Consider the following 15,719-nt stretch of genomic DNA (forward strand, 5'->3'; position numbering starts at 1 on the left):
CATTTTACTATTATTAACTTTCATCAATCTTCTACATTTCTAAATATATTATAAATTCATAATGCAAGGTCATAAAATCATACAGTACATATCACAAACCCGTTATTTATCCTATTCCCTTCATTTTTGCTGGTGCTGCTTTGAATCTCAGTGAGGGGACCCTCAGGGGTATCCCAGCGCTTCAGTTGGCAACAGAAGTCTGGAGGCGGGGTTTCCAAGTGAGGGGAGGCTCAGGAGAATCCCAGCGCTTCGGCTGGCAATGGAAGTCCAGAGGCAGGGCATCCCAGCGTGAAAATAGTTCAGAAGAGGCAAAAAAATCTTAAGCACTGGGTTCGTATCACAAAAAGTTTGTATGACGAGGGGTTCGTAAGATGAGATATCACTGTATATCTTTTACTATCATTGCATAGTCAATCCATATTTAATAATCAATCATCCCTCCTCAAATTTCTACCACTCTTGCCATAGGGAAGAAACCATGTTGTTTTTCAGTAACATGCATTTTTCTTTTGATATTTGTTATTTTTCTTTTTAATTATAAGCTACCAAAGGTTTTTACGCAGTAGATGGACATTAAAATTAAAGTATATTAAGAAATTGGATGATTGATATTGTTTTGCTGATCTTAATCTGCAGTAAAAAAAAAATGGTTTTTAAAAAACCCACCATATTTTGCCTCAAGAGAATTTCAAAATAAAATATTGTGTGTCTATAACAGTGACCTCGGAATGGGGCAACTCTATCAATATCAAAATGCCACTTAAACAGTTGAGCTAGTTTCAAACTAGATTTTGATTTTCTTTCTCTCCCTCCCTGTCTCTCTCTTCCTTCCTCTTTCTTTTCCTTTCTTTCTCTCTCTTTTCTCTTTCTTTCTCCCTTTTCCTTCCTTCCCCCTCTCTTTTTTTGCCTACCTTTTGCAAAAGCGACTTTCTACACGTGCTCAGGCAGCGGGGCAGTGGGAAAGGAGGCGAGCACAGCTGTCTGGAGGTTGCTGTCGGGGCAGCAGGGGCCCGCTGACGTCAAGCCCTGCACCGTCCAGCAAAGCCAGCTGCCCAGGGAAGCAGCATATTTGAAAAGCATGCATTTGAAAAGTGCGCCGCTTCCCTGGGCAGCCGGCTTTGCTGGCCAGCACAGGGCTTGACGTCAGCGGGTCACTGCTGCCCTGACAGCAACCTCCAGACAGCCGTGCTCGCCTTGTGCCGCGGGGAGAGGGGAGGCGGCCATTTGCAAACTCCTCGCCTCCACCACCTTCTCTCCCACCGCCCTGCTGCCTGAGCCTGTGAATAAGTTCAGGCTTTTGAAAAAGGTAGGCGATTGGCTCCTGGGCAGGGTTCAAAAACCGTGCGCTGAAAGCTGCTGCTCAGTGCGCCATGGCGCACTGCTCAGCTTAGCAGGAATAGTGATATGCATGCCCCAGAAACAAACCAGGGAGGGTCAATCAGGACAGGACCTCTGGGTCCAGATTGGGCCAGCAAAACCAGGGAAAAGGGACCCCGCCCAATTAGGTTGAACTGACTCACACACTGGCTGCAAGGGTACGGGTTGAAAGATCACGCACAGGAGTTATTCAGGGGCTTTAGGGATGGCTTTAGGATTCCATACACATGCACCTACACCCATAATTCAATGTCCCCTATACCCACCCCCCTGCACATGCACACATGACACTCCCTCTGTGCATGCGTGCAAGACTGCAACCATACTGCCCCACAGAGTGTGACATCCTCGCTCATTTCCCAACATTCAGTGGGTCTGGAAAACCTGATTTTTGCCTTATATAGGCTCAGAGGGCTTCCCTGGAGCCTGGGGAGGGCAAAAACGGCCTCCCCTGCCCCTTCGTAGACCTTCTGAAAGCTGGAAACAGACTATTTCCTGACTTCTAGTGGGCCTGGTAGGCCCATTTTTCACCCATTTCTCCCCAGGTATTTTTGGAAAACACCCTCCCCCACCCTTCCAGAGGCCAACAATACCATCTGAGAGCTTTCACACAAGCCAAATATCATCTGGCCGGTGCTAAGGCAATGGCCTGCATGCCGGCAGATATGGCTCCACATGCCACCTGTGGCATGCATGCCATAAGTATTTATTTAATCCAATCTTGTATTAGACAGAAAAAAGAATGAATTATATCTATAGTGTCAAATCAAAGCAATTTTATTTACAGGGTTTTAAAAGTATAAGGACCTTGTTTAAATCCCAGCTACAGAACCTGTGGAAGGGGATTTAGAAGTGCCACTTCCCCTGCCTCTGCCACCACCTGTTTTACTATTTTCTCAAACTGGACCTAGGACTGGAACATGCTGTGCCTCCCCTCCCCTCCTGAAATAGACTGAGTCTCATCTCTGCATATCTGTTTCACCTTGGTTGGAGTCATCCCGTCATTCAAGTGATATATTGGGGCAAAGGACAATCCTGGGAACACAGGACGAAGCTGTGAGGTGGGGTGGATGATCTGCTTAGGCTGTGGCATGCTTAATCAAAGGCCTCTGCAGTGGCCTAATCAGGCTCCCTTCACATTGTAGGCCACTGTGTGAGGGAGGCCTAGGCCTAAGTTGGGAACACAGGCCAAAACTGTTCCATGCAGGACCGGGCCGCTGCAGTGAGAAAAGGGTGGGTGGGTTATCCGCTTAGGCCATGGCATGCTTAATCAAAGGCCTATGTACTGGCTTAATCAGACTCCCTTCAGAGGCCTACTGTGTGAGAGAGGCCTAGGCCTTTTTAGAAAAACACTGAGCTAGGTGTATAGAACATCACTCTTGCTGAGCTAGGTTCAGTATACAAAACATGACCATTGTTCCTATAAGCCACCCCTAAGGTCTTATCTGTATAATATTTTTCGCCAGATAGTAAGTCATAATTGTACTAAGTTTAGTTGAAATTGCTTGAGAAGCAGGAGGAGGAGCAGGAGGAGCAAGAGCAGGAGGAAGAAGGAGAGATAGATTATTATTATGTGATCTGCATTAGAATAAAGCTGTCTTTAATAACATGCTTTCTACTGGCAAATAAATATCAAGTTTTCCTTTGGGACTTTGATAAACTCAACATTTCATGTTTTTTATTACAAAGATAATGAGTTAATGCAAACAAAAAGGTCATTCATTTTAATTACATTAATTTTGCTACCATTTAAGCAAGTAGAAAATGTTCATTTAATATTCTTAATATATTTATTAACAAATTATTCGATATCAGTACTTCCAGAAATGGAACTCTTGCATAGAATTAATGCAACTATTGTAGTTAGTTAGCTTCCAAAATCCCTTCAACTTAATATATATGTATCAGTTGTCACCTGGTTATTACTTACTCCAAATTATTCTGAAGATAGTAGAGAACTCCAAGCTCATTAAGTGTTCGAGCATTTTCTGAGGTATCTTTACCTAAAGTTAGCTCTTCCAGCTGCAAAGATCGTTGACGAAGAAGAGCAAATCCATACTAAAACCAAATGAAGAAATTATTACCTTGATATTCTAAAGTCCAATGGTAAAACTAAGGGAAAACATGCTTGGAGTCAACCTGCAGAATCCATGAAAGAATCTGAATATAGATTGTTCCACAAAAATGCATGCACTACTGTACAATAGGTCCTCTCCAGTTTGATACTATACTTTAAAGCAAGGAAAGGAGAAGCTTAAATTATTATAAAGTATATACATATAGCCCCCAAATTACCTATCCATTTAGATGAGAGACAGACAGACAGAAAGACAGAATATTTGCATGAAAATTCTCCCTTCTTAAAAATAAAAGACACCGAACATTATACAGTAAAGTTATATGTATTTACCAGACTGCCTTTCCGTCTTGCATTTTTTTGCTGAATTTTGAAAGATTTCTTCCTAAAATGTTCAGCCTGTTCAAATCTAAATGAAAAAGTCAATTAATAATGACAGTGGCAGATCAAAAGAAGTTTTAGCAGTAGAATATATTTAGAAGATCATCATTTCTAAGGATGTAATGGGTATTGGTTCCAATAAAAATCAACAAATGGAGACGTCCTGCCTATACAGGAGTATATAACTCTTCTTTAGAATATTGCTGCAGGCTTAAACATATATAGATTTAAACCTTTTCCTTCTAATTTCATCTTTATGTTTTCTTCTTTCATTTGTTTCCTCAATAATAGCCCACAGATTATCAGATTGGGTGACAGTAGAGACACCCAGGTCAATAATTAGCTTTCAGGTAAGTATTAGCTGGGACTATGAATGTTTGAACTTGAACTGTCCTTCTAATGATTCTATGAACCAATCTGTATTATTTTCTTGGCAAAGGTATTTTCTATTTTTTTCTTTTTTCCATGATAAGTTCCTAATGTAGCTTATGAGTTCTGAAATTTTCTGCTTCCCTTCCATCAGTATATTTGCTTCAGGCAAACCTACTTAGTTTTTGTAGAAAAGCTAAGATGAAACAAAATTAAAGCAATTCCTTAAAATATTTCAGAAACATTAGTTACAGTAATTTATAAAATGAATGGGGCAGATAATACACAAACTAACAAATATAGTACAATGATACCTCATATTAACGAATGCCCCTTCATACAAACTTTTCGTGATACGAACCCGGGGTTTATGGTTTGTTTGCCTTGTCTTAAAAACCATTTTCGTTTTACAAACCCAAGCCCGGGTGCGTGGGCATTCTTACTGCGCTTGCGCTCTCGTACTGCATGTGCGCTCTCTGACTGCCACAGGGATTTCTCTGCCTTGTGACTGACACCACCGGGATTTTCCATTTAATTACAGCTCCCGCTGGGATTCCGTGCTTGGAGAAAGCGCTCTAAGAAAGCGCTCTCGCAGCCACTTCACTGGGAGTGCTTTTGCCGAGTGCTTCTGAAACGCCCGCCCCACCTCTCCTGCAGCCCCTTTGCTGACAGCCCTGGACAAAAGCGCTCCCACGAAGGGGCTGCGAGAGGGGCGGGGCAGGGGGCTCCCAAAGCGCTCAGAGAAAACCCTCTCACAGCCCCTTCACTGGGAGCGCTTTTGCTGAGCCAGCCCCTTCGCAGCCGCCCCTCTGCTCCAGCCCCACCCTCCCAAAGGTTGGGGCTGCCACGTCCCGGCGGATTCCATCCCTCTGACCAGGACAAGAGGTTAGTGGTGGCGGTGGCAGTTTCTCTTTGAAAATTCTACCAGCACTTGTTAAAAAAAGATCTTGTTAAAATGAAGGGGCAACAGATTCTGAATAGAATATGGTTTTTCCTTACTTATTCTGCTTCTGATATAATGTTGCCAGAGCATCAAGTTCACGAGCTATCCTGAGATGATCAGACCCATAAGCATTTTCAGAAATTTCAAGTGCTTGTTTATACAACTGCTCAGCATTGCCATATTTCTTCCATTGCACATAAACACTAGCTAACTGATGAAGTGACTGGGCCACTGTGGGATGATCTGGATCAAGGGCAGTCTCTCGAATCTCCAAGGAGCGCTGCAATGGAGCAACTGCCTGTGAAGAAGGTGGGTTTTTCTTTTTAGCAAAAGATAAGCAGTAACACACCCACACCCACATACACACACCTGACCCTAGACTTAATATCAGTTGTTGGCTTAATTTTACATTAAGTTGTTTGATTCAGTAAAAATCATCATATGAAATCAGTTGCACTGATCAATCATTTATTTATTTGATTTGTATGCCGCTCCTCTCTGTAGACTCAATCAATCAATCAATCAATCAATTAATCACACAGCTAAACTTATATAAATATCTTATATCTGCTGTCAAATTTCCATATCATAAAAAACAGTTTGTTTAAAGGAAAGCCTAAAGTTGTTCAAGTAAAAACTCAAGTTTCTCCAGAAATCTGATTCTACATCTACCACTAGAAAAATAGAGATCTGAATGTGTCTTCCTTTCTGGAGAGGTACTTACCTGATTGAAAAGACCTAGGTCTTTAAGAAATTGTCCCAGGGTCTCATAAAAATCAGCCAAACAGATCATGCTTTCTTCTCCTTCACAATTTTTCTCATATAACTTTAGAGAACTAAAATATTCTACTGCCATAGAGCTTTTATCTTTTCCAAGAAGCTGCCAGTAGCTGAGTAGTTCTGCAAAATGTCCCCTACAAGCAGAAAATGTAATTCATTAAAATATTCTAAGAATCTTATTGGTTAGGTTAATATATTATGTGAAATAATTACATAGATTGTTAGCTTTTGTTTTAGTGCAACAGCTTTGCTTTATAGGTGAATTGGACCACAATAAAAAGCACATAATTTTTTTTTCAATTACAGCAATGTATGAACCAATCTGGCAATACAAAATAAAAAAAACATCATTCCAATTTTAGAAAGGAACTGAAATACAAACATTTTCATCAAGTGGATATATATCTTATAATCTATCTCTGCCATGCTACCTTTGAAATACTTAGCATACAATTTTGAAAGCTAGTGATCAGAATTATGGCTGTCCTTCTTACAGAACTGCATTGTTCTGTTAGGAAATAATGTTCCTGACAACAGAATAGGACTGTCCGCCTCCCCCTGTTGGCCATGCCTGTTTGGTCTCCAGGCTGCTGTCTCTGACGATTGGGCACTGCCATTTCTCTTTTGCTGAAAGGGCCCTAGTTCTTCTGTCACCCTCCCGTCACAGTCACTTAGTCACAGGACTTTCTCCGAATGGACACAAAACAACATTCACTTTTGAGTGCACAGGACACTTTGCTGCCAGCCAATCAGAGGAGCAAGCAATGCCTTCCCTTCCATCCCCCCTCCCCCCACACACAAAAACACACTCAACAAGTTTGAACGGAGTTCCATTCCTCTTCTCTTCCTCTCTATTTGCATCAATTGCTCTCTATGAGTGTTTGCAGAATCAATGACTTTCCTTCCATCCCCGCAAACTCATCAAGTTTGAACTGAGTTCCATTCCCCTTCCTTCCCTTTCTGTTTGCATCAATTGCTCTCTATGTGTGTTCTCTCTCCCCTTCTCTTTTTAGCACCAGTTTGGCCTAGCCTGCCTGCCTTCCTCTCCTCCCCCCACTCCTCTTCCTTCATGTCTATCTCTTTTAATAGTCTTTTGTTTCTTCTCCTTTGCACACAGACAGCAAGACTGATCAAATATCATATTCTTCAGCTGCAAGACAAGTGACTTTACAGGTGTATTCTCCCTTTCTTAAATAATTCAGATCTTTTAAGAAAGATTTGGCAGTCCTTGGAAAGAATGGTTACATTCCCAGTGGGGAAATGGAAAGGGGGGGTTGGTGGGGGTGGCGAAAGAGTGCAATCCTTATCCCTTCTATTATTATTATTATTATTATTATTATTATTATTATTATTATTATTATTATTTATTAGATTTGTATGCCGCCCCTCTCCGCAGACTCGGGGTGGCTCACCGCAATGATAAAAAACAATATATAGTAACAAATCTAATATTAAAATCTAAAATAACAATTTTTACATTAAAAGGCCTAAAACCCGCAGAAGAGCCGTTGTACCTACCTGAACGGTCTTCTCAATGAGCTGCGTGGAAAGTCCAACGTGGGTTATACTCTAGTCTTATTGGTAGGGACTGAGTTTGAATTTAAATAATTAATTCTGTCCCGCCCCCTGCTTGCCCCAGAGGGCTCAGTTTTAAAACAAAGGCGTAGACATATTTTCTTTTTATAAAAACACTTTATCTGTTACAGGAAGAAACCAGAACTATAAAAAGGAACTGCGACCCTGGGCCAAGAAAAAGGCCGGCTGGGTTTTGGACTCTCCACGCAGTGCATTGAGAAGACCGTTCAGGTAGGTACAACGGCTCTTCTCCAATGCACTGCTTAGGAGAGTCCAACATGGGATATACCCAAGCTATGGAGACAGGGAGGGATCAGGCCTGGTCAGGGGAGCAGAAGGGGCACAGACTCGCTGAAGTATTCTCCTGCCAAAGGCTGCTTTCGCAGAGGCAAAGACATCGAGGCGGTAATGTCTAATGAACGTTGTTGGGGACGACCATGTGGCTGCGCGACAAATATCCTCCACTAACGCCTGTGTGTTCCAGGCGGCGGATGTGGCCGCACTTCTGGTGGAGTGCACTGTAATCCCTTGTGGTACCTGCTGGGACCGTGCAATATATACTTCCGCTATGCAAGATTTTATCCATCGTCCAATTGTTTGGGAGGAGACCTTGAGTTCCTGAGTGGCCGGGAGGAAGGAGATGAACAAAGCTTCAGATTTTCTAATCGGTTGTGTCCTACGGATGTACAGTTTGAGGGCTCGCCAGACATCTAGTTTATGCCAGCGGTGTTCCAGAGGATAAGCGGCTTGGGCGCAGAAATCCAGAAGGATGACCTTTTGGGAACAGGGAAATGGTGTGTTGACCATCGGTAGAAATGCCGGGTTCAGTCGCAGGACCACTCTATCGTGATGGAAAATGCATAAATCCTGCCGTACCGAGAAGGCTGATAATTCCAACACCCTTCTAGCTGAAGTAATTGCTACCAGAAGGGCGGTCTTAAACGAGAGTATGCGAAGTGGAACTGAGCGCATTGGTTCAAATGGCGGGCCAGTTAATGCCCGAAGGACCGGTGGGAGGTCCCAGGTGGGATATCTGTGCACCACCTGCGGTCTAATGTTAGTAGCACCGCGGAGAAAGTCTCGAATGTAGGGGTGGTGATACAGTGACCTCAAATTGTCCAGGTGGAGTGCTGTGGACAACGCTGCTACCTGCCGGCGAAGGGTGTTCGGTGCTAGTCCTTTTTTGAACCCTGCCTGGAGGAAGGACAAGATCTGTTCTAAGGACTCTTGCAATGGGTCCAGATTCTTTGAAGTACAGAAGGTGTAATATGCTGACCACGTAGAGTCGTAAATCCTGGCCGTTGAAGACCGCCGGGCCGCCTGGATAGTTCCTATTACATTATCAGGTAAGGAGAGTGCTCTCAATCGGCGCCCCTCAAGTGCCAGACAGTGAGGTGCCACCATTGAGAGTCTGGGTGGTGAACCGACCCCTGGGTGAGGGATACCTGACTGTCCGGAATCCGCCATGGTCTGGAGACCAATAGATCTTGTAAGTCTGAGAACCACAGGCGGCGTGGCCAGTGTGGCGCTACCAGCAGAATCTCCGCTCTCTCCGACAGCAGTTTGTTCACTACCCTTGGGATGAGTGCCATCGGGGGAAAGGCATAAAAAAGTCCTTCCGGCCAGGGGGAGTGTAGGGCATTGACACCTTCCGCACCTGCAGACGAGAAGCGTGAGAAGAAGCGGGGGAGCTGTGCATTGTCCTGGGTGGCAAACAGATCCACCTGTGGCGTGCTGAACGGTAGACAGATGTCCTGGAATATGTTCAGATCCAGCCGCCATTCCACTGGATCTAATGTTGCCCAGCTCAACCAATCCACTTGTGTGTTTAGAGTCCCTGCTATATGCTCCGCCCTCAAGGACTGCAGGTGTTGTTCTGCCCAGGAAACCAGTGTCTCTGCTTCCTTCATGAGGCATTGTGATTTTGTGCCTCCTTGATGGTTTATATATGCCCAGGTGGCCACATTGTCTGTGAAGATGAGGACTGGGCGGCCTGCCACCTGGGGAAGGAACTGGCGTAGGGCTAGCGATACCGCCCTTAACTCCAAGAAGTTGCTGCTGTTGTTGGCAAGCTCTTTTGGTATCCAGCTGCCCTGGGCTATTTGGTGTGCCGTGTGTGCCCCCAACCTGATAGGCTCACGTCAGTTGTCACAGTGATGCACATCTGTTCCTTGAAGCAGGTGCCCTGGTGGATAGCTGATGTTGTCCACCATTGAAGGGAGTGGCGGACCCTGGGCGGTAATTGAACCAGCTTGCTGGTGTGACTGGTTTTGTTCTTCTGAAATGGCAGGAGGAACCATTGTAGTTGTCGTGTGTGGAGTCTTGCCCAGGGGACCACGTCAATGCATGATACAAACATGCCCAGTAGCCTGGATAGTAAGGCCAGTGGTACTTTGTGATTGTGACATACTGCTTGTACTGTCTCTAGTAGGGATGCTTGACGGTCTGGTGACAGGAAGACGTGGCAACTGACCGTATCTATGATTGTGCCGAGATGACGAAGCGATGTTGTAGGTGTCAGGTGACTCTTCGGGAGATTTATTGAGAATCCATGGGCCTGCAGGGACCGGATGGTGTGGGATAGATCGACCTGTGCTTGTTTCGGTGACCTGGATAGAATAATGATGTCGTCTAAGTAGGCTTGAAGTCTTAGGGACTGGAGGCGTAAGTCCGCCATTACGACATCTAGCAACTTGGTAAATGTCCTGGGTGCTGAGGATAGCCCGAAAGGCATGGCCCGGTATTGGAACTGGGTACCTCCAAGGTAAAACCGTAGCTATCTCCTGTGCTCCGGGTGGATTGGTATGTGTAAATATGTCTCCTGTAAGTCTATGGAGGTCAGGAGGTCGTGCTGACGGATGCAGGCTAGGATGGATTTGAGTGACTGCATCTTGAACCTGCGGTACTTTACATAAATGTTCAGTTGCTTTAAATTGAGAATTAAACGATGTCCCCCTGAATTCTTGGGCACTAGGAAGATGTGTGAATAAAATCCCTTTCCCTCCTAGTCCGGGGGTACCGGTTCGATGGCCGCAATGTCCAGCAGGTGTTGGACTTCTTGTTGGAGTAACTCCTGTTCCGCTCTGTTGGTGGGGATGGTGCATCTGAAGAACCGGTTGGGCAGGAGGGCAAGGAATTCGAGACACAGTCCTGATTGGATGTTGTTTATGGCCCAGCAATCTGAAGAAGTGTCTTCCCATTGTGCAAGGAAACCATGAAGTTTTCCTCCAATGGGAGCATCTGTGGATGAGTCATTTGGATTTCCGAAAGTTTCTGGAGGGTTGACCCCTAAATGGGCGTTTGGGTTGGGTGTGTGGACGGTATCCCCCTGCATTCCTGTCTGTGAAGGGCAGTCTATCCTGTCGATAGTAGGTTGTAGGTTCTCTGGGCTTGCCCAAAGGAAGAGGCTGTAGTGGTGTCGTAACAAAAGGTCTGTCTGCGGGAATATGGTGCTGGTCTTCTATCAGCACGCCTCTAAGCCTTAGGGAGGACCTTGCGCTTGTCTTTGTCCTCAACCAATACTGAGTCTAATGACTCGCCAAATAGTTTCTCCCCGCTGAAGGGGGCTGCTGCAAGTCGCCATTTAGATCTTGCATCGGCGTGCCAGCTTTTTAGCCAGAGAAGGCGGCGTGAGGACATAGTGGCCAGCATGGAATGTGCCGCGAACTTAGCGGAGTTCAGTGTTGCGTCCGCGGAAAACTCCACTGCAGCGAGAAGCTTAGTTAAGTCCTGACGGAGTCTAGCGTCCTCTGGGCCCAGTCTGGATTGCATTTCTTTAATCTAAACGATGGATGTGCGGTTAAAAACTGAAGCTGCATGGGCAGCCCGCAATGCCCAGGCTGCTGACTGATGTGATTTGCGGATGAGGGTTTCCGCTTTGCGGTCGTCCGGCTTCAGGCCTTCCATGTCAGCTGGGACTACAGCAATGGAAACAAGATTGGCAACCGGTTGATCCACAGGAGGGAACTATAGCAATCCTTCAATGTCCGGGCCAAACCCATAGAACTTCTTTTCGATGGAGGAAGGGCCTGGGGCCGCTGTAGGGTTCTCCCATGGGCACTTTATATTATCAATGAAAATTGAAGACGAGGGATGAAGTCGGATTCCTTTTCTGGTTCAGTAAAAAGTCCTGCAGTAGGGTCCAGCCCTACTGATGGGCCGGTAGGCTTGGTAGTGGAACCCAGCCTAGCTGTGGTCTTCGCTTTGTGCAAAAGGGTTTTGAACAGTGCAGATTTAAACAAGCCAGTAAAAACCAGTTGCTCAGCAAACGTCTCTTCATCCTCAGAGAACTCATCCTCTGCCCCACTTTCCTCATTGTGTGACGGGGGCTGAGCCCCCAGCGAGTCCTGGTAGGAGTAGTGGGCATTAGGCATGGGCCATATCTCTGGTTGCTGGCCCTTGGTAGGTGTGGGAGGGCGCTGCCGGATGCCCGTGGCGATGCCCTGCGAATATGCGTTGGCAATTATGTCCTGCACCGTTGGGGAGAGGTGATGCCAAGCATCAGGGCCCAACCGCAGGCCTGCAGCCATAGGTGTGAAAGAGGCTGATGGCACTGACTTTGTTTTCACCAGAGGTGGAGGCTGCAGGCCCGCATCCTGCCCTGGCAAGGTTGTGTGGGTTGAGGGCCCCGGCAAGGGAAGTGTCTCTCCACACTCAGGAGACCAGTCTTTATTTGTGGTCGCAGAAGCGGGCTCTGGTAAGTCCATGGAAGTAGCCATGGATTGAAGAGGCATAACCATTTGGGAGGATGGTAGGCTCCAAGGCTGTTGAAATTGGTTATGAGGTAGAGCCCAGGTTTGCTTCTGGGTCTGCTCCATCATCTTTTCCAGAGCCTTAATCCACTTCTCAGCCTCTTTTTAGGATGCTGAGGATTGAGAAGATTTTGACTTTGCCTTAGTAGAAGGAGCCTTGTCCTTGGGCTTAACCACAGCTGGGAGTGGTACAGGTTCCTCTGCCCATTGCTGTTGTTCTTTAGTTTCAGTCATTGAAGCAGTCAAGAAAAAGATTTTTTTGCACGCACCACCAGCAATGGACACCAGGTGTCGCCTTGCCTCAGAGTCAGGCTTTCTCTCAGAAGCCTACTAGTAGGCCAGGGAGGAAAAAGCAAAGCCCCCGTCTCTTGTGCTGTTTGCAAAGGAATAAAATAAAATAAAATTCCGACAGCTGATTAAACTTTGCGCTGCTGCACTAGCCGAGCCAATAATGAAACAAGGAAGCCGGAGGTCTCTTAAAAGGTCTCCGGCGGCTCGTGCATGCGCTCGCTAGTAACCTGGTTACTATGACGACGCTTCTTAAAATGGCAGCTCCCAGGTTGACGAGGGGGACGCCATTACCATGCCGGGTCAATAAAAGGGGTTGGGGAAAAACCGCCGAACATCTGATTGGTGCGGTGAGCGGCTGCGGCGCAAAAAACAAAAACCACCAAAGAGCACACCCTGGACCTCGGCTCCAGGCATTCCGGAGTGGATGGTTTATTTATTTATTTATTTATTTATTAGATTTGTATGCCGCCCCTTTCCGTGGACTCAGGGCGGCTCACAACCCAATAAAACAATTCATAACAAATCTAATAATATACAATTTAAAACTTAAAATAGTTTAAAAAAACCACCCTATTTTTAAGCAGACATACCTACAAACATACCATACATAAATTATATAGGCCCGGGGGAGATATCTCAATTCCCCCATGCCTGACGACAAAGGTGGGTTTTGAGGAGTTTACGAAAGGCAAGGAGGGTAGGAGCAGTTCTAATCTCTGTGGGGAGCTGGTTCCAGAGAGTCAGGGCCGCCACAGAGAAGGCTCTTCCCCTGGGGCCCGCCAACCGACATTGTTTAGTTGACGGGACCCGGAGAAGGCCAACTCTGTGGGACCTAATCGGTCGCTGGGATTCGTGCAGCAGAAGGCGGTCTTGGATGTATTCTGGCCCGATGCCATGAAGAGCTTTATAGGTCATAACCAACACTTTGAATTGTGCCCGGAAATTGATCGGCAACCAATGCAGACTGCGCAGTGTAGGTGTGACATGGGCATATTTAGGAAAGCCCATGATTGCTCTCGCAGCTGCATTCTGCACGATCTGAAGTTTCCAAACACTTTTCAAAGGTAGCCCCATGTAGAGAGCGTTACAGTAGTCGAGCCTCGAGGTGATGAGGGCATGAGTGACTGTGAGCAGTGAGTCCCGGTCCAAAAAGGCCGCAACTGGTGCACCAGGCGAACCTGGGCAAACGCCCCCCTCGCCACAGCTGAAAGATGTTTCTCTAATGTGAGCTGTGGATCGAGGAGAACGCCCAAGTTGCGTACCCTCTCTGAGGGGGTCAATAATTCTCCCCCCAGGGTGATGGATGGACAGATGGAATTGTCCTTGGGAGGCAAAACCCACAGCCACTCCGTCTTATCAGGGTTGAGTTTGAGTCTGTTGACACCCATCCAGGCCCCAACAGCCTCCAGGCACCGGCACATCACTTCCACTGCTTCGCTGACTGGACATGGGGTGGAGATGTACAACTGGGTATCATCCGCATATTGATGATTCCTCACCCCATGCCCTTGGATGATCTCACCCAGCGGTTTCATGTAGATATTGAATAGCAGGGGGGAGAGGACCGACCCGAGGTACCCCACAAGGGAGAGACCTCGGAGTCAACCTTTGACCCCCCACTAACACCGATTGCGACCGACCTGAAAGGTAGGAGGAGAACCACTGAAGAACAGTGCCTCCCACTCCCTGCGGGGAAGGATTGGAGCCAGGAAGTCAAGCCGTAGTAGAAAATGGTCCAACCATGACAAAGGCAATGCTTCTAAGCCCCTTATTCTCAGACCATTACTCAATTGCTCAGAGAGGAATACCATGTCGGATGCATGCCCCCCTCGTGAGTTGGACCCTGTACTATTTGAGTCAGGTCCATGGCTGTCATGGTGGCCATGAACTCCTGTGCCAGTCCAGAGGCTTCGCCGAGTGACGGCAGGTTGAAATCCCCAAGACAATAAGTCCGGGGAACTCCACCCCAACCCGGCTACTTCCTCGAGCAGCACAGGCAGACCTTTTGACACGCAGCTGGGAGGCAGGTACATGAGAAACAAGCCCACCTGAACCCCTAAGTCCAACTTCATCAAGAGAGACTCGCAACCCGCAATCTCTGGAGCAATTAGTCTACGTAGGCAAAGGCTCTCCCTGGCTATAATAGCCACTCCTCCCCCTCTTCCCTGGGGTCGAGGTTGATGCCATATCTGAAACCCGGCTGGGCAAATTTCAGAGAGAGGAAATCCTCCCTCTGGGCCCAGCGAGGTTTCAGTAATACATGCCAGGTCGGCCTCCTCATCCAGGATCAAATCAGCTGCAGCGGAGAGACGGACCCTCACGGCTGCCTCGGTAAGTCTTGGCCATAAAAGACTTGTCTTAGAAGGCAATGTCCGCTGAGAACTGTGGCCTGCCCGATGCATAGGCAATCCAATGTTCTTGAGCCTGGCCAGTGGAGGGTGAGGCTCCCTTAACGAAAAAATTAACCAGCCAGCTCCTGAGTAGTATCCACTGAGGAAAGGGACCCATATAATAAAAAAAAAAACAAGGCGGTTCTTGCCAGCGGACCAGCTAACCAACCAATTGCTTAGAAAAAAGTAAAAGAAATTACCTTATCTGTTTAGGAGAGTCCAACATGGTGTCAGTTGGAGAGGATAAAATATAACGTCCCTACTCTACGACTGAGTTTTTAAAACTGAGCCCTCTGGGGCAAGCAGGGGGTAGGACAGAATTAATTATTTAAATTCAAACTCAGTCCCTACCAATAAGACTAGAGTGTAACCCACGTTGGACTCTCCTAAGCAGCACATTGGAAAAAATCCTCATTCCTTCCTTTCTGTTTCCCTCCACTCTGCTTGTGAGCGTGTGTGTGTTTATTTATTTATTAGATTTGTATGCCGCCCCTCTCGGTAGTCTCAGGGCAGTTCACAATAGCAATAGAACAATTCATAACAAATCTAATAATTTAAAAATATTTTAAAAACCCCATTATTAATCAGACATACAGTGGTACCTCAAGATACGAACCCCTCGTCTTACGAACAACTTGTGATACGAACCCGGGGTTCAGAAAATTTTTGCCTCTTCTTACGAACTTTTTTCGAGTTACGAACCGGCGTTCGGAGACTGCTGGGAAGCTGCGTGGCTGTTTTAAAAGGTGACAGCCGGGCGGCGGGGCTTCCCAGCAGCCTCCCGA

The 15,719-nt window shown here is 46.5% G+C and overlaps 1 protein-coding gene across 1 annotated transcript in view; it reads right to left on the reverse strand.

The window, feature by feature from the left end:
* The window catches only part of NPHP3 (nephrocystin 3), a 381,101-nt gene that overhangs the window by 120,532 nt on the left and 244,850 nt on the right, over nucleotides 1-15,719 (reverse strand). The window contains exons 20-23 of the mRNA XM_070726361.1: nucleotides 5,872-6,061; nucleotides 5,204-5,445; nucleotides 3,788-3,863; nucleotides 3,308-3,435 (exon numbers count right to left, since the gene is read on the reverse strand). Coding sequence (XP_070582462.1) covers nucleotides 3,308-3,435; nucleotides 3,788-3,863; nucleotides 5,204-5,445; nucleotides 5,872-6,061 — 636 coding nt within the window. The remainder of the gene's footprint in view (nucleotides 1-3,307; nucleotides 3,436-3,787; nucleotides 3,864-5,203; nucleotides 5,446-5,871; nucleotides 6,062-15,719) is intronic.

The sequence above is a fragment of the Erythrolamprus reginae genome, chromosome Z, assembly GCF_031021105.1.
Source record: "Erythrolamprus reginae isolate rEryReg1 chromosome Z, rEryReg1.hap1, whole genome shotgun sequence".
NCBI lineage: Eukaryota > Metazoa > Chordata > Lepidosauria > Squamata > Dipsadidae > Erythrolamprus > Erythrolamprus reginae.